The 18,738-nt window shown below is 44.0% G+C and overlaps 2 protein-coding genes across 3 annotated transcripts; one reads left to right on the top strand and one right to left on the bottom strand.

Moving 5' to 3' along the window:
* The first annotated feature begins 327 nt into the window (after positions 1–327).
* kiaa0930 lies at positions 328–18,513 on the top strand. Of its 2 annotated transcripts, none has more exons than XM_077004835.1 (10): positions 328–888; positions 8,746–8,894; positions 14,775–14,879; positions 15,159–15,236; positions 15,543–15,644; positions 16,213–16,353; positions 16,435–16,623; positions 17,352–17,511; positions 17,845–18,000; positions 18,340–18,513. In XM_077004835.1, the coding sequence occupies exons 1-10, from the start codon at positions 687–689 to the stop codon at positions 18,378–18,380; spliced, it is 1,323 nt and encodes a 440-aa protein (XP_076860950.1). In that variant the 5' UTR covers positions 328–686; the 3' UTR covers positions 18,381–18,513. The 2 variants fall into 2 exon arrangements, with proteins under 2 accessions (XP_076860950.1, XP_076860951.1); XM_077004836.1 differs by having other exon boundaries at positions 332–831.
* Positions 8,948–10,855, bottom strand: LOC143514064 (microfibril-associated glycoprotein 4-like). The gene is made up of 5 exons (XM_077004837.1): positions 10,666–10,855; positions 10,211–10,399; positions 9,970–10,066; positions 9,617–9,799; positions 8,948–9,396 (listed from the first exon to the last, which is right to left on the bottom strand). Exons 1-5 carry the CDS (start codon positions 10,693–10,695, stop codon positions 9,149–9,151), a joined length of 747 nt encoding a protein of 248 aa, XP_076860952.1. The 5' UTR covers positions 10,696–10,855; the 3' UTR covers positions 8,948–9,148.
* Positions 18,514–18,738: the final 225 nt, after the last annotated feature.

Genomic DNA, 18,738 nt, shown 5'->3' with positions numbered 1-18,738 from the left:
CCATATGCATAATTTATATAGATACTATTATTTTTGTACCTTTAAATACCTACAGTAAACATGTACCTCCGCCCATCGACAGGGAGTTTTTTCCGTCAGCGAGCAGTCCTCTCGCAGGCATAACTCTATGGCGCCCTCTGTCGTTCAAATGTGAATATTTCATCTGTTTTCTTTTCACCACAAGAGAGCAGTATGACTTCCAACCTAATGTTGTCATGTACGATACGCCATACCAACGTGACATTTGTGTAAAGAGTAACAAAGTGGGAATGACGAAATAATGTCCATAGGAAGAAATAATGCAATTACTAAAAGAGAACAAAAAAAAAACAATGCTTTTTTTTCTTATATTTCGAATGAGCTTTTCTAGGATATTGGACCGGTCCCCTTTAAAGAGCCCGTGTTGTCCTGCGTTGCAGGAAGTGTGAGGGCTGTTCCCGTCCGCCGCAGGTCCAGCTGATCTTTTGTAAAGCAGACGGAAGTCAGAACAAGCCTCTCTAAACTGAAGTGTCACTCCATGTCCGTGAAATGACAGTGGGGGTGTAACTCCGTCCCATTTAACTCAGTCAGTGGCATCCCGAGGATAAATTCGGATACAGCGCGTACATTTGGATAGCCTCGGTTTTGTCTTTCTTTGGACCGGGTCATTCTTTTGTTGTGTGGACTGTCATGAGATCGGTTTGGAGATGGCATCCTTTCCGAGTTATTGTAAGACGGTCGGAGCAGTGGAGGATGAGGACGGCGACCTGGACCAGTCCCTGCAGCAGATGCTGAAGGCCATCGCCGACGAACGGAACCGTCTGAATATTCGGCAAGAGATCAGCGGGCTCGGTGAGTCCCGTCACGCTGTCGGTATCGTCACACCAGCTGGACTCCGTAAAGACGAAGGTCCGTTTACGACACGTTTAAGTCATGATAAGTAACCCTGTTCCCTGGCAAGAGCTTCATTAACGTATACTGTAAAAGACAAAAAAGGGCCCATTTGGATGTCTGAGTTATCTAAGCGGCTCTTACGTGTCTGCACTGCTGTGAACCCGTTAACCGTAATGACGTCATGTTTCGTTTTGATGTACCGGCCGTGACGTAGAGGCGCGCCCCACACGATGACGGAGCACACCTGAGCACACCAGCAGTGTCACGCCAAGATTAATACCATCCGTCAGTATATTGAGGATATGTTTTGGTTTGGCAAAATGTCCAGAGTAATTAGTGGTAAGCTGTGTGTCCATTATTAGACATAAAATATAAATGAAAACATACCATTGTTATACACTTTCCAGATATTACTAAGAAAATTACAGTGTAGCCTATATTTCTATTCAAATCTAAGTTCTCTGTAGTTACAAGGTCTGGCTCCTGACCTGTGATCCAATTGAACATTTTTGTTATGTTTCATCCCACATGCTGACCAGGTGTGCACAAACACATTAAACGGTAGCAGGAGTGGACAAAAAGATAAATTATCATATGAAGGCTGCATTTTAAATGAAGTCCTCTTCGGTGTTCTGAAGCGCTGGCTCATGAATAAAACTGGTTTTAAAAATGGAGCACTCTCCCCGTGGAGCAGTGCCTGTTAGCGAGGCTTGTTTGTAGGCCAAGTGATGTAGCTTATCTTTTAGCCTCAGCGCTAAACTTTTCCTCATATTGCAGGCAGTAACTGCCGCCTCTGTTGTCTCTATGACGGGGGGATGTCGTAGAAACAACACACGAACTGTAGCTCACGACAGGGTTTATTCAGAGGAAACTCATCCATACCATTTCTGTCTGACACACTTGTCTTTTGGCGACATTTTGTTGTTTTCTGTAGGCCCAGAGAGATTGCAGATCGGTTTAGGTCACAGGGCCGGCTACGCTGGAGACACCTTTATCTTTGCAGTCCATGCGGAAAACACTGCAGTCTCTTCTGAAGCCTGTACTGAGTCAATGGCACTGTCTGTGCATATCAATTACTCAGTCCAGTGACTCAAGAATTAGCTTGTTCAGGAGTCACAGCATGTGGGCCCAAGTGATGAGAGCTTACTGAGCCAGTGTAGTACAACACCACTGTCTCCGTCCTTTTAAAATCAGCCTACTGGTGTTTAGATCACACACACGCATGCTCCCATACAACCTGCTCAGAGTGCACATATTTGCAAAGTGTGTCTCCGTGTTAAAAGATTGTCGAATCCAGCTGTATGTTTGGGTTTGGTTATTCGTGTGTTCGGTGCTACTGTTACTTCATAAAGTTTTGGCAGTGATTGGCTTTGTTAGACCATATGGGTTTAGGGGACTACGGTCTTCTCTCCCACTGAGAGGTCCTTCTGGCTTTGAAGATGGGGGGTCTGTACTTAGTGTGAATAAACTCAGAAAAGTTGCCTATAGCAGTTCCTATTCATCATATTCCGTTCACACTTTGAGAAGAGTTTGCTCTTAATTTATTTGGTCTCATTGCTTGTTATTTTTGCCCTTGACAATCCAGGTTCTTTCCGTACAGTACGTTGTATTGTCATATTCTCATGAATATGTATGTTCTTCTGATGAGGTCACAGCTAGGGTTGCCATTGCTTGCAATTCAAGTTCACAAGACTGCAATTTAAAAGGCCGCTGTGCAGGTCAGGAGGTGCTGAACAAGAAGTTGTCTTCTATGCCCACACTTCACCTTGTCTGAATGACTACACCGACGCCCGGCTCACATTAGAGGTAGTTAAATCACAGACTCCAAGCTCCACCTCCTACAGATTCTCCAACTTCCCTTTACAGGGGAGTTAGGTGTAATAAAGTGGAAAACTGGTTTCATGAACTGGTCACTGGTGTGGATGGAAGGTCTAGATTTTAGTTCACCTCTGTGGTGCGTTGACTACAGCTGAGCACTGAGCATCCTAATGAAAAGTATGAAAGTAGATTTGTTTTACATTTGCGGCACAAGTGCTTGCAGTTAAAAGGGCAAAGACAGACCATTTAGGCTACTTTCTCTAAAACGTACTGAAGCAGAATAGTCAAATGAGGTTTAAGGCTCTCCGAGGCTCTAAACCAGAACACGAGTGTATTTGAAATGAGGCTCTGAGCTATTATTAGGCTGCCGCTTCTATCAATGTGACAGGTTGCGATACTACATCACAAGCCAGTCTACTGTGACTTTATCGTTTTGACTCCGTTTCTATTCCTAGATGGTCATGGCAGCCATAACCTCTGTTAAACCTATTTGATATGAACATGAAGCAGACATCCAAAAATGCTTCCTTGTCATTCCGCATAATTTTGTCAGCTTCACACTTCCTCTGTTCGTTGTTTCTTTGGTGTCACATAGCCATTGTGTTTAGGAGATGTGGTCCTGTTTACTCAGTCAGTCTTCTTGTGTTCTTACTCCACAAGCATTGAGTCTTGAACGTTTTACTTTCACTTTCTGGTCTATACTGAAACATTCCTTGTCAGCCCAACACCCAAAAACCCTTCAAAGAATGCCACTGATAGCAAGCCTGCTATTGAACTGTAACTGATATTTTTTTTGTACGTGATTGTGTCAAAGGACAGAGGACAAACTGAATTGTTTGCAGGCTTGTAGAACATCAGTCAATGCTGAGGTAAAACAAATTAAAAACGTATCCAGTAGGTCAGAGTAATCCATTTTGCTTTGTTCTCCCAAAGTCCAGCCAGGTTCTGTGCTTTTAATATGAAATCCCAGCAGCCACAGTCAGGTCTTCCTCAGACACCCCCCGTGTACACACAAGTGAGCTGACGTAGCACTGTGCAAGATATTGTTTACCCAGCCTCGGAGAACTGCGTGCCCGGTGTCCATCGCACCCGACTCTGCTCTGTCCGCACAGGCAAGGCGGGTCTTTTGTGCTTCACACACTCTGTCTTTGTTACCCCCGTTACCCACGTCATCTGCCTGATAGTGATGCACGGTTCTGTTTAAATATTTCATCCCCACTTCATTTTGGTACCCAAGGGCGCAGGTTAAACCTGATGTACAGTTCGTCGCCCAGATAGTCAGAGGTCAGAAGGAAGAAAAGCTCATAACGGTGTTTGAAGATCCTATAGTGAAGGAGTTTGGAGATTCTTTACAGCTTTTCCACCACTATCATGTGATCAGAGCTGTGAGGCCCCAACACTGCAGCTCAGCTCTCTGGCGGAGACCTATCCCTCAAGGGGACATAGATGAAAACTGATTGTTCAAAGCAGTCACATGTCAGGAGAGTCTGACTCACCCTCTCACAGCCCTGACGTCCTGCACTGCAAATGGTCAAGCGCTGATTCAAGACCAGTCAAAACACTGGAAAGTCAGGTGGACAGACATTTGTGCCTCATATTGGAGGTCATACATGATTTGTACATATGAATTTATTTTTCAAAAATATTACAGGTCAACTTTTTAAAGTTGTTTTGTATGTTGGTTCAGTCAAAAGGGTCATAGTCAAGGTAGATTAATATTTTCACACTTCTTTTCTTAAATCACATATTTATTATAAAGTTATACGTCCAATCACGTGGACATCATACATGCAACTTGCTGTTATGCACTACATAATCTACAACTATCCACATGGTAAGGCTAAATTTAGGTTTCAGCTTCAGTTGAAATGTCACAGAAAAGCAAGCACATAACACATTTGTCAAGACCAAAAGCATTCTGCCTCCCAAAAAAGCATTTTCATTGCTCCTTTTTACTCTTTCTTGCCTCAAACAGAATATGTGTGCAAAATTATGTGTCTAGGTAATAATTATTTATAATAATTAATTTCAAGGATGATGGAGCCCGTTTGTACCTTCCTCAGTGATTCTCTGCAGTCTCTGGCACGCTGCCCTCACCTTCAGGGAGAAACACCCGTGAGCTTCACACCTGCCGTGTGTCCCTCTCACGTCCATCCTTCATCCAGGGTTACATCTCTGCCCCTCACCAGGACTCCATGCTGTCCTGTACCCACAGGGTATATATTCCCAGAACCATCACCACACCATCCCACTTCCATCTTTGTAGAAGGCTGAGGGTACAAACCAGACCCAGTCTGAAACCCAGACCAAAGAAAGCCAGACAAAAGACTGCTTGCGTCTCTCATAGTTTGGTCCTGTAAAAGGGAAGGTCTCTTGTTATTTGTTTAATTGCTAACTTGTCTGTATAGAAGAGCTGGGAGCTTCACAGCTTCATTCACACTCTGCTAAGAAAACCCGCCCGATCTTCACTGGGTGGACATAATCATATAAACCCGACTTCTCACTTGTTGAGGCAACTTACCATTTTGTTGATTTCTGAAAACATGCGCTTCTGCAGAACTCTGTAATAAACTCACTAAATCCACTGGCAGAGACATTTAAGGCCAGTCACAAGCCAGCATAAACTTCTGTTTCCAAGAGATTTCCAAAATTAAGTGTCATGTTCCTAAAATGAACATATTTTAAATGTTCTTCATGGACACATGCTCCATGGTTCCTTAGTTATCTGCTGACTGTGAATTAAGTTGTCAAGTGTAGCAGACATGTGTGAGTGTAGCAGACGTGTGTGAGTGTAGCAGTCACACTCCTTAGTAGAATGAACAGCAGGTATTTCAATATCACACCACTCAGCTGACCACTAGCCACTCACGGCAACCTCTTTCAGTCATGAATTAAGGCCTGCGCTTCTGATTTAAGACTCGTGTGGCACCACTCCTGTAGAACTAATTCATACGTATCGCGCCTAGTTCCGCTTTAATCTCTATGGAGAAGTTTCATGGTCCTGCCGGGCAGCTCTGCTCACATTTACCCAAATCAAGGTCACCCCCAACCCGGCACTGCTGGAGACCATCTAGAGGTCTCCTTACATCACCATTTCCACACCCACTGCAACAAAGCTGTCCTGCTAATGAGACACTGCTAAGCATCGATCCTCTGTTCTCTGTACCCACTTGCCGGACGAAAATAGAGGAGAAGCTTTTAGGGAAATTTCATGCATGCTATGACTGTGTATTCCTCTAGATATTTCTGATGAATCACCTTCTCCTCCTCCCTGTCAGCCTGTGAGTTATGCAGGTGAGACACTAAGAGTGCCTGTGGGTGTGTGTCTGAAGCAGCAAGCTTGTGTTTTCACTGACTCAGAACTCGTGAGAGCGTTTGCCACATGAGAGGCAGCATTGATTTGTTGACTTCCTACCTGGAAGGAGCTTTCTCCCCTTTTCTTCGTAATAATCCTCATCTCCAGGGGGGTTTTATGTGTTATTGGAGTTGACTGGCAGTTCCTCTTCCTCTTCTGTATCTCTAGCAACACCTACAGTTCACCCCTGAAATGTTCTGTTACGTTCTGTTACTCATAACAGTTATATTTTAATGTTTAATTTACAAAGGATACGCTACGCTGAAGTTGAAGGTGACTGAGGTGATTTTTGCCATAGGTGTCTTATCATTGAATACAGTTATTGCTGGTTAAGTTTCTATTTCTATCAAGTATTATACTCCAGGACAGAAGGTAAGGTAAAGGTGGAATAAAGAATGTACCACCAATCCTCTAGGCCTGTACCCGTAATCCTAACCTGTTTTAATAATCTAGGCCTGTACCCGTAATCCTAACCTGTTTTAATAATCTAGGCCTGGCAACAACTACTGCTAAATTGCTACTGATCTGAAGCTCCTCCGAACACTGGGAGGACCAGAGCTGAGAAGCAGATGTGTGGTAGATGGCTAACACAGCATCATGGAGGTCATGCGAGCTCATGTCCAGTCCCTCCATCACTGCATTTAGATATTTTAAAAGGATGTATTTGTCCTGTTAATACTATATCAACAAAAGTGTGAGCTGAGAACTTATCAATTCACATGGCATTTTTCTGAAGATACCTTGTGCGTATATTGAGGTCAGAAGACTGAAGATACAGGTGCCTTTTTGCCACACCACTATTGATCAAAAGGAAGCTAAATAAATATCACTTCTCCTGTGGGTCGATTCTCAATCGAGCGGCATTTCAGTTCCTTGCCTAATTTCCTTAAATTGTTTCTGTTTTCTGGCCATGTGACCATTAGTCAGAGGGAGTCATTTCTTAACAAACCAGATAAAGCTCTAAAGATATGAGGAAGACACAGGACACCAAAACCTCTCGGTGTCCTTCTCAGAATGGATTTTGAGCATTCAAGCATGGAGTTTCTCTGATGAAGAATAACTTGATTAAGACATAAAGCCTATAAAAACTTCTGTGAATTATCTCTGTTCTTTACAAGGCAGACAGTGTGTGGATGTCAGTATGTGAGTTTTTTTGGGTGGAGTCCCAGAAGAAGCTCTGGCCAGAAAGCCTGTTATATAATTGACCTTAATGCCTGTGAAGATGTCGGGGTTTGATAGTAAAGGATCTAACCTCTTTTTCCAGTGTAGGGCAGGATGGATACCATGGTCACATTATCCTGTTCAGTGACAGTGAGTCATTGTTGAACCAGTTGACATGCACATGTATCCTGATGTTGACACTTAGAAGTTTGCTTTGTATACATTTCTTTTTAAAAATTAGAATATTAACTTTAGGCCGATACTTGGGACAGAGACCTTTATGTCCCTATTATGACCTTTACAACACAGAGTCAGAAGTAGAAATCAACTGTTCCTCCTCAAACACTGTGAAACATTTTGGTGACCCCTGCCAGATGTTCCTCACCGTGTCATTCTGGGGTCTGACTAAAGCCATGGATCTGTGTAGCAGCTCAGTCCAGACAGCGGAAGACCATTCTGCAAACCCTACATCTGGCCCCTAAAGCGGTTTCAAAATCTGTATACATACAGGAAGGAAAATGAACAAAGTCTGTGTTCTTCAGCCTTCTATCAGCAAATAAACAGAATACGTGAGAATCGAGTTCTTATAACAAGTTTTCTCTGTTTTATTGTACTAAAAGGAGCGGTGGAGATGTGTGACCACAGTTAACCGTCAAGTCTTTTGTCGGATTGATGTTCTGGGCCTTGTCATGTAAACATTATCTGGTGGCCATTTCAGACATAGTCACCCATCACTTGCCCTTTCGTGGTTTATACTTATTAGCGTTGTGCTCAGTCGTGGCAGCAGTATGTACGTGTATTTGTTACAGCCTTGCACAACACCTTCTCATTGCACTAACGAGCTGCCAGCTGAAACAAAGAAGAGCGCATAATTAGCGAAATCACTTGTTGCCGTGCAGAGATGTAAAAGAAAAAAAACAGGAGACCCTTGAGCCCAGAGAGGTTGCAGCCGAGCACTAATGCCCCGTGTGTCGCTGTGGTCATGTGATCTCTGCGCTTGGCAACCTGGAGCGCACAGCCACGGTACAGCCACGGGCCTAGACACTTGCCACCCAGCAACCCTGTTGCTCAGCAACAACGACAGGGAGCAGAGAATCATGCTGCCCTGGGTTACCTCACTTTCTTTGGCTGGAAGAGTGCGTTATCTTTTCTTGTTATTGTCTTCTGTCTGTCAGTCAGCGTCTCTTTCCCTGTCTCTCTCTCTGTCTCTCTCCCTGTGTCTTCAAAAGCAATATGTAATATTATGTACCAGAACAAGAGGAATCTATGCTGCAGATTATACCAACTGATAGCGTTTAGATTGTTTGCAATGTTTTTACGATTAGTGTACCTTTTATTTTGTAAAATGTTATTTTAGAAGATATTTCTACCAGCTGGAAGTTGATTGATTTAAGGGTCAAACACACACCAGCAGCAAGCTAACAGCAAATAAAATGCAATGTTAAAATATAAATTTTAGTATACCCTAGCGCAACAGGAAGGACTTTTATTCTATCAACCCTCACCGGGTTCTCCTCATCCTCCTGTGTTTTCTGCAGGCTGTTTTAAGGACGACCGGATTGTATTCTGGACATGGATGTTCTCCACGTACTTCATGGAGAAATGGGCACCGCGGCAGGACGACATGCTGTTCTATGTGCGACGGAAGCTCTCTTACGTCACCGCCGACAGCACGGAGGGGAAGAAGGTATGAGGTCATCGGGGGGGGGCGGGGGGGGGGGGGGGGGTAATTAATCTCAAATTAAAAATCCAACTATGATAATTAAGAAAAGCATAACAAAATATGCTGTATGAAAGAAAATGGATGAAATTTGAAAGAAATATAAAATTTATATTTTACTCAAATTTTATATTTTTAAACAAATCAAGTAATCACAGTTGTAATTATTTGTGTGCCATGACACAAAAAAAGACAAGCTATTATCCAAAGCGTCTTAAGGGTCAGACCAGATTCAGTGGTCTGATCATCATGGACATGCTTTTCACCGAATTGAAGCCTTTCCAGTTTCTCCAGTTGAGTCCGAATTGGGAGTCTGCACCCCATGTATAGAGCCCATTTGGGTTGGACCAGTAGCATGAGTTGTACCAGTGTGCTCCCACATAGGAAACAGCACAGTTCCCTTCAAATGAATCCTGGTCTTTGTCAAAGGTTGAGAACTTTGATCCATTGTGGTAGGATAAGGAATCGCCTACAAATCACATAGATAAGACAATGCAGTAGGGCTGCACATGGGATCACATTAAAAAAGGTTATCTAGTCAAAGAAGGCTAAGAACATGTATTGCGTACACACACACACACACACACACACACACACACACACTATTTATATGCTGGTCCAAAATTGTTCTCTAGATATTCTAGAGTGCAGAGGAGGTTTTACACATTTGACCCGATCTTATAACTTACCTGCACCTCCATCTTCAAATCCAGAAATGTGCAGTCTGTAGCCATCTAGTTCAGCATTGATGGCCATTGGAGAAATCCCAAAGGATGCGTATTTTGCATAGACCTTCTTTCCTTCAAAGTCCTCCAAGTCCACCCACAGCTCGAAGTTCTTTTTCAGCATGAGAAGATGAACTGTTTCAAGTCCTGTATTCGAGCAGAAAGGAGATTAAACAGAATGGACTTCCCTTTTGTTCTGGACTTCGTGAAGACTGTGGATTCGAGAGCAGAAAGACAACAGCTGACTTCACAGGAAACTACGAAGAGCCTTGATTTATAAACGCTTCATATTAATCGAAAACTACTCAAGACTTCACCCAGCCAATATTCCCCAGCCGCATGGCCAAACCCATTCTTGTACTGATCCCATCCTCTGAAGAAGTTCACCGTGCCATCCATCCTTCTCTGGAACACCTGGTAAAGCGGTATTTTTTACTTGGTGAGAAAGTGCATATGCAAATATGCATTTTGCATCAAAAATGATTCATTTTAAATGGTGAGTTAGGTACTTTCGTGCTCCCATACTTAATAAAACATTCATTGGCAACAGATACTCACAGTCCATTTTCCACCATCAGTATGCATGTCGCAGTACACATAGCGACCTGAGGTTGGTCCTGCAGGATAAATCAGGTATACTCCGCTTGTTTTAGAGCTGTCATTATAAATATCTGCACAATCTAGAGGCTGGAACATCAGACTCTTGGAATGGACATCCACACACATCCATATGATTCCTAGTAAAATCTGATTAAGAAAAAAGTAAATGTCATTGAATGAAATAGGACGAGCTTTGACTGTACAGTTTGCCATATTGATAATCAGTGGATTCATCAATCACCACAGAAGCAAAGAAGTGAACATTCAAAAAAGCAAGACACAACAAATAGCTAAACATTAGCTGCCTTTGGCTTTGACTTGCTACATTTTGAAGACTGCTAGGTAACAGCTGTGGACTACATAACAAGCCTGAGAACTCTGTCCTTTACATTGTAATATAAAGTAGGCCTCACCATAATCATCCCTGTCAATGATCCCAACATTTTTGCCTGCTAGGTTTACCGTCTCCTCCAAAGCAATGGTATGTTGCAGCTAAGTGGGTCACTCTCTTGCGCATGCAATGTTTGCTAACATTTTTTTCAAAGATTGTGCAACCTTTTCCCTATTGTACTATGTTTTTTATGATTTCCCTATTTCCGATTTGGAAACCCAAAATAATAAGACACATACTTGGATACAACATATATTAGTAAAATAATGGTTGGAAAATTACATTATCTAATACTGGCTCTACATTGTAATGATTTCTAGTGAAGTCTAGTCATTCAGGTAATAATTTACTAAGTTTTGCTCAAAGCTGTCCTCAAGCTGAAAGGTTTGTGTTGGTCCAGGAACACTGATACCCAAGTCAGTAGCTCTGTAGGCATCTCATTATGTTCCCAGGTCTCATTCCAAAGGTCTGATCTCATCATTACAAGTCCATGATTTGTTTAATGACTAAGAAGCTTTTATGCCCATTGTGTGTATATTTATGATGAGTCCATGTGGACCATGAATGAGGTTTACTTCTGTAAAATGCAGGATTTCTTTTTTCCTTTTTATCAGGTTGCAAATGGCATTTATCCCCTAGCTTCATTTGTTCTTTCTGCGTTTTTGTTTCTGATGGCTGACACGGTCCATCTTTACAATGCAGAGTTGCCTCACGTATTGCACAGAGGGTCCTCTGCAGCTTGCTAGCCTCCATAACGTAACCTTCTCGATCTCTCTCTCCTTTGTCCTGACGCTAATCAAATGTCAAAGCAATCACAATGCTAGTGATGTCATCGACTTGGCACGTCCGAAGGAGGTCGGTCGGCGTTGAGTACCCACTCGCTCGTCTCTCCCCTCGTCTCTCCTCTCCTCTCTCCCGTCTCTCTCCTACGTGAGATTCTGGTTTGTTTTTGTCTCCACAAGAGAGCAGAGACTAATTTGATTAGCCAAAGGACTGTGCAGGAGCTGTGCGTGCCTGGTCCCACTCTGTGACCTGAGCTCACAATGTCCTCGGTCCCCGTTCCTCCGTGTCTCTGTCCTTTTCATTATCAGCATACCCTTTCTGTCTTTCTCACCGCGCCTGCATTTGCATTTAAATTAAAGGGCGCGTGCAGGAACATTTAATGAAGTTCTTCCTGTCTCCGTCTGTCTCTCTACCTCTGATTCAAAAGAAAGTCCCTTCCACATGCTCCCATTAGTGTTTGTAGAAAGGCTGGCAGGTGTATTCTGATAATGGATCACATGCTTTCCATTTAGTGAAGAAAACTCATCGAGTGTCTGAGAAGAATGTCCCCCCCCCAAAGACCACATCTAATCAGCCTCATCATGATTAGCATAGAATGCATTACTGACTCATACACAGATGTCACACTGGTCCAATGGATACATAGATGGATTGGCAACTTAAAGGTCATGTTGACTTTTATCTTTTCTTACTGAAGAATAGACAGGTCTGTTTTAAGTTTTATAAGTCCTCGTGCAATTCCAGCCCAACTTGTGACCGGTAAGAGTGAAAATGAGCAAATGTGGTTTTTTGTTTCTTTGTTTTTTTTTTTTTTTTGCAGGATACTGTATACTGGTCAAAACGGTGTTGTAGTTAATGGTGAGGGCTTAATGAGACTTTAACCTCACTCATCCTTTGTGTGTCGATGTCTGTCTGCTGGAAATGTCTTTTGTGCTGATTGTGCATTTACATTCAGTGCATATGTGTAACAATTTAACGATTTATTGACTCTCAATGAAGTCACAACCAGAGGAGTTTTAAACGAAAACACAAGATCGTGTTGAGTGCACTTTAAGTAGTCTTCAGACAAAGGTCATTTATCTTTGTGGCATTTTAATGTTTATTTCCAATTCTGACTCCGACCGAGTCTGGGGACGGCTCCCACACCGTGCTCGTCTGAAATGCCAGCATCGCAGCGTGCTTGTTCGGCGCCCTTGTTAAGGACGCCGTGATGCTCGCGGTCCCACGCCGCTTATTCAAGGCCCTACTCGTGGACAGGCCCCGCCCCCTGTGCCCGATCCATTCAAATGGAGGCCTCCTGTTTTGGAGCGAGGGATATTGTTGTTGGCTCTGATGGCTTTCTGCCCTTTCAGAGCGGTATCTACACCTGGGCTCCTGCATTCTCTCCTTCTTCTCTTCCTCCTCTTTTGTCCACGCGTTTGAAGCTAGTCACTGCATCTTGAATAGGTGCTAGCAATTACAGCATTATGTCTGCATCAGCCAATGACCAATGGCAGTAAACATTAGATATTGTTTGTGTGCTAATTTCCTTTTTTGGTTGCCATGGAGCCTTTCCATTTTCTCAGAGGAAAAGACGATGATGGAAAGAATAATGTGGCATTTGGTGAGATTACATGCCGAGTGTTCTCCACATGATGCTAGCTGTGGTTCAAGCATTCATAATACACCTGTATTAATAGAGCCAAAACATACTGCAAAGCTGATATTTCTGCAAGGCATCGATTAGGCAGTTGCATTATTTTGAGGGGAAAACATTTAAAATTGTGTGTGTGTATGAAGCAGAACACTTTCAGCACAGATTTTCAGATTTTTCTACAGCAAAGGGACCTGGTCTGGTAGCATTATACACTGTCTTGGAATAAGCGTCCAGACTCTGCTAGTCCTAATACTGCATTCTCCAAAAAAAAAAACCAAAAAACAGCATTTGTTGTTTTGATTACTGCTGTTCCCGATCAAGTGGAACTGAGATTGTGTGGCTTTTCATCCATACTTCAGTTTCGATTTGCTGTTGCTTTTACGATGTACAGGGAACAAGCAGCCAAATTCATAAAACCCGAGCACGCTATGTCGAGGAAATTGGGCGACACGATATTTGATTGCTATTTATGAAGTTACTGTGGCAAAAATTTGCGCCTCGGTGTCGACTTACCGCTGACCTAAATGCATTTGTGCTTTAAGTGAAGATCAATCAAAATCTTCATGTAAATGAGTGCATATTAAAGACCCGTGCCAGGAGACAGAGAGACCTCAGTGGTGAGACCAGTGGTATGCTGAAAACTTCCCCACATAAAAATGTGATGCATTTGAAACTTTCACCAAGATAGGAACTTGAGTGTTTCCAGCTCACGGCAGAGGCATCAAAAAGGGCATCGTTCCTCAGTTCTGATCTGTTTTGCTCCTCTGTAACACCTAAATATGCCTTTCTTATGAGAAACGTTCATGGCATTCTGAGAGCAGAATAGGAATTTCACAATCAGTCCCAGGATGAATAATTGCAATTCTCTCATTATCAAATTCAAACCTGTTTTTTAATCTCTAACAGAACCACCCACTTGTGTATATAATTATCCAGTCTGCTATAAGTAAAGTTAAATAATAATTTTAACATGCTGTGATTACTCAAATAGCCTAACATAATCCATTCCAAGATGGCTTCGCCATTTGCTTTCATGGGCACATATATAAATATACTGTTATGCCCCTGGGTTGCCCTTTGTGAAAGCATGAATCTGCCTTATCATGCAGAGCACAGACCCCTCCCACTCTAATCCTGCCCTGCGTGCTGTGGCCAGTGGTAAAGGTTACGTTTGCCCCAGGTGGTTGACCCTCCCCCCGAATACATCCTAAGCTGTAACCATGACAACCTTCCAGTGCCCGATGTGCCCCACCCTCCTTTGTGTCCCACGATTCTTGCGGCAGCTCTTGGGGTCTCGATTCCTCGTTGTACCAAGGAACAAAGTAGATCTGAATGGTGAACGCAGGGCTTGTAGTATCGGATCATTAGACGGAGGGCTGAGTAGAGTGTAAATAATTCTGCTTCTCTTCAACGCTGATCACCCAGACCTGCTGTTGCACAGCCAAATTAATCTGAATCACTCACTCAGTCATAGATAACGAGGCCTCCATAGAGCTGTTAAGAAAAGACACCCACGGCCAGTGGTCCGTGTATCTCTGTTCAAGGGATATTCTGCTTTGTCGTATAAAAGGAAGCTTGAATCGGTCTGCATTTTCTGGATTTAAGTGAATGGAGCGTTATGCCCTACAACGTACGTGAAATAGCAGACAGTACGTGTTCTTAACGTGGTGAATGCATTCAAATGAGAGCTGTGGTTTCTTTCTGGTTTTCAGGTGGAGGTTGAGGTGTACAGAAGGGACTCTAAAAAGTTGCCCGGGCTGGGAGACCCAGACATCGACTGGGAAGAGAGTGTCTACCTGAACCTCATCTTACAGAAGGTCAGCGAATTTGAACGATCACTTATTAAACCGTTTCAGATCTGTGCAAATGCACCAGAAATCTTGAGTCTTAAAAGATGGAAAGAAAGAAGGAAAATATTACATTTAGAAAGAAATGGGAAAAAAAAACAACTAATAAATGTCTAATCAGCTCACTTTAGTAAAAGTACGGGTCTTGAGGGATACCCTTGCGTTGCTGGAGTTCTTTCCGTCCACCTTCAGAAGGTCTTGCTCAGTCTTTGGAACGGCACTGTTAACGCATCTGCTCTACCTCTCCAGCTGGACTATGTGGTCACGTGTGCTGTCTGCACACGCTCGGATGCAGGTGACATCCACATCCACAAGAAGAAGTCTCAGGTAACGACGCCGTTTGACGAGGTTGAGTACTGTTGCCCTTAATCTCTTAATCCCTCCGTGTTCGTGTAAGACACCAGGTATCGCCTGCTCCTTAAGCATCCTTGTCACATTGCGCAAAAAGCGTAAAGTCTCAGAAATGATTCATGTGGAAACTTGAGCTGAATACAAATAAGAGATACTGGTTCTGAAGACCGCAGCACTGTTAGTATTTGTATGTAAGCAGCGTGAATGCAAAATCGTTGAGATTGTCTGACGATGTCTGTGGTTTATTCTAAGTGCACGTCTTGTGTGTTCTGCGTTGCACAGCAAGTGTTTGCCTCACCCAGCAAGCACCCAATGGACAGCAAGGGCGAGGAGTCCAAGATGAGTTATCCAAATATCTTCTTTATGATTGACAACTTTGAGGAGGTAAGAACCACCATCTCCACAGGTTCTGATTGAACACCAGGACACGAGGGTCTCCATTTTACATAGTGATGTAGTTGTCCGCTAGATTCAGCTTTAGCAAGCTTTGATTAGCCAAACCAAATGATCTTTAAAGGTGACTAAATACTATATTATGTAGTATTTAGTCACCTATAAAGAAATTCCAGGCTGAAGGTCGAGTAACACATCTGTAACATGTGGGCTGTGATTGACAGTGTTCATAGCAATTAGGACTCGTGGGGGTATGAATCTGGTAGACTTCGGAGTAGCTTAAAATGTAATATGACCTCATAGGATGTTATTGAGCAGACTTGAGCTTTCATTGTAAGAGCATCTTTATTACCAGGAGAGCAGTTGTGCCCAAAGTAGCTTCATACATGATGGGAAATCAATGGTGTTTTCCATGTTACCTTTAACACTCACATTCGGTTAAACGTATCGGTTCACACGTGGCAGTTCACTTGTGGTGACCACGTCATTTGTTATAGCATTTATTTAGTGGTGCTTGTTGTAGAAGCATGTATGATGTAGGCGTGTGCGACACACACAGGTGTTCAGTGATATGACTGTCGGAGAGGGAGAGATGGTTTGCGTGGAGCTGGTGGCCAGTGACAAGAGCGCTACCTTCCAGGGCGTTATCTTCCAGGGCTCCATCCGCTACGAAGCCCTCAAGAAGGTCTACGACAACCGGGTAGGTCACGTTCACACAAACACGCCAGATGCAGGACCAGCAGGTCCGGTTCTCACCCTGTTGCCGTTCTTGTGTGTTTAGGTGAGCGTGGCAGCTAAAATGGCCCAGCGCATGTCGTTTGGCTTTTACAAGTACAACAACATGGAGTTTGTACGGATGAAAGGCCCACAGGGGAAGGGCCACGCCGAAATGGCCGTGAGCCGAGTGCCCACGGGGGACACGTCGCCCTGCGGGACCGAGGAGGACCAGGACTCTCCCCTACACGAGAGGGTCAGGACATGGACCAACACAGCACATCTCTCAACCAACACACATTTCCACAACAGCACACCTCACAACTAATACGCCTTCACAGCCAACTTGTATTAACACCACATACGACCAGCGCATATTAACAACATTAGCACACACAACCAACACATTTTCACAAGCGCTACATATTAACAACACAGCCAGCATATCTTCACAAACACCAAATATTAATGACGTAGCACACACACACAACCAGCAAGAGCGTGAATGGTGTACAGCTGGAAGTTTAAAATGGATCTCTTTGCTGCTGATCCATCATGACACATGCTAACGTCCCATAATGCAACTGCATGAAAGCATTTGCTAAACGCTAACGGTAGTTTATTAAATGTCAGCATTTGCTGAACACAATATATTTAAGTGTTTCTGTAAATGTTTGCTACGAATGGTCATTGAGCAGAAAGAGAAAACCCAGAGTGAAACGGGAGTGGATGAAGAACAGAACCCTCTGACTGGGAAGCTTAAATTGCTGACATAAATTGCTGACACACTCTGCACACACACACACCACCACCATCATATACATACTGAGAAGAGCAGGATGTGCCTGTGCGGTAAGACACATCCTTGATCTGATATTTTTTATCGTGAAGAACCTCGTAGATGTGTGTGTGTGCGTGTGTGTGTGTGTGTGGGCGGCACCCTGGTTTCTTCTCACGTCCTGCGACGTCTCGCCGCTCCTGCAGGTCACCTCATTCAGCACCCCCCCAACGCCCGAGAGGAACAGACCCTCCTTCTTCTCGCCTTCCCTGCGCCGCAAAGTGCCCCGAAACCGCATCGCCGAGATGAAGAAGTCCCACTCGGCCAACGACAGCGAGGAGTTCTTCAGGGAAGAGGACGATGAAGGTGAGCCCTGCTTGCCACCCCCCCCCCCCCCCCCCCCCCCCCAGCTGTTGCGTCTTTCTGGCGGAAGCTGTTTTAGAGGATGCGCCCTTGTAAAGTTTCACAGCCTCGCAAATTTCAAACTGAGAAGTGTGTCCTTGTTTAGTGTTTACCGATACATTTCTGCAGAGGTGAGAAAAGAGACCAGCGTGTATAGTATTAATTAAAATATGAGTGTTGCCCTCTGATCTGTCTTATTTGACATTTGTAATGCGAGTCAGACCATATGGCATCAAGAACCGCCGTGTAGCCGGCGAACAAACGCGGGGCCGTTGACCAGCGTGCTTCTGTCCGCAGACCTTTGCAACGCCTCAAACCTGCGCTCGCGATCCCTGTCCGGGACGGGCCGCTCGCTGGTGGGCTCCTGGCTGAAGCTGAACAGGACAGAGGAGTTCTTCCTCCTCTACTCCCACCTCACCTACGTCACTCTTCCTCTGCACCGAATAACTGCAGGTAGCGCACAAAAAAAGGGTCCCTGCGCCCGCACACGCCCAGGGATGGTGCAGATTCAATTCACAGCTTCAGTCCGACTGCTTCTGTGAAAGAAAGTCATCGTGCATATATCTTGCGGTCGCTCTGGGGGAAGTGTTCACTATCAGACTTCACTGTTCAGTTTGCATAATTGATGCTTATGGTGAGTGGAACATTGCAGTACCCTGGTCATCCGTCTTAAGTTACATTATTAATGGCTGTCTTTAGCATTTTAGCACAAGAAACCTGTTAAAGGAGGATCTCGGTTGATCTTGGTTTGTGTGTACTGAATTTGACCTGGTTATTTAATTACTCCCACAGATATACTGGAAGTGAGACAAAAGCCCATTCTGATGACATAGCAGGTCCTGACTTCCCTAGAACATGCAACTAAGTGCCTCTCCACACCAGGCCCCTGAGACAACAGCGCCATCTAGCGTCCAGACAGAGAACCAAAAAAAAAAAAAAACCCAACAAAAAGAGAAGAGAATAAAAGTCCGAACTAAAGACGCATTAAAAACCAGCCAAACAAGAAGTGCCTCCTCCACCCGTTCCTCTGTGTGCTCCCCGCGAGTCACTGTCTGTGTGTGGACACCATGGCAAACAGCCTGGGCAACGGAACACCGCGTGAGACTACAAGTCCCATCAGCTCTGGCTTAGAACTGAAGCAGTACTGGCTAACACCCCACCTGCGAAAGGGAAGTGTGTAAAAGATAACCA

This window comes from Brachyhypopomus gauderio, chromosome 5 (genome assembly GCF_052324685.1).
Source record: "Brachyhypopomus gauderio isolate BG-103 chromosome 5, BGAUD_0.2, whole genome shotgun sequence".
NCBI lineage: Eukaryota > Metazoa > Chordata > Actinopteri > Gymnotiformes > Hypopomidae > Brachyhypopomus > Brachyhypopomus gauderio.
Note: the sequence above shows the minus strand (reverse complement) of the source record. Positions and strands in the feature narration are given on the sequence as shown.

What these genes read in the sequence shown, in the direction of transcription:
- kiaa0930 (XM_077004835.1), top strand. Translation starts at nt 687, where the DNA reads ATGGCATCCTTTCCGAGTTATTGTAAGACGGTCGGAGCAGTGGAGGAT. An exon ending in TGATTGACAACTTTGAGGAG is followed by an intron (nt 15,645 to 16,212) that starts GTAAGAACCACC and finishes CGACACACACAG; the next exon opens with GTGTTCAGTGATATGACTGT. An exon ending in TCTGCACCGAATAACTGCAG is followed by an intron (nt 18,001 to 18,339) that starts GTAGCGCACAAA and finishes TTACTCCCACAG; the next exon opens with ATATACTGGAAGTGAGACAA.
- LOC143514064 (XM_077004837.1), bottom strand. Translation starts at nt 10,695, where the DNA reads ATGTTGGGATCATTGACAGGGATGATTATG. An exon ending in GGCTGGGGAATATTGGCTGG is followed by an intron (nt 9,800 to 9,969) that starts GTGAAGTCTTGA and finishes GCTCGAATACAG; the next exon opens with GACTTGAAACAGTTCATCTT. An exon ending in ATTTGAAGATGGAGGTGCAG is followed by an intron (nt 9,397 to 9,616) that starts GTAAGTTATAAG and finishes TGTGATTTGTAG; the next exon opens with GCGATTCCTTATCCTACCAC.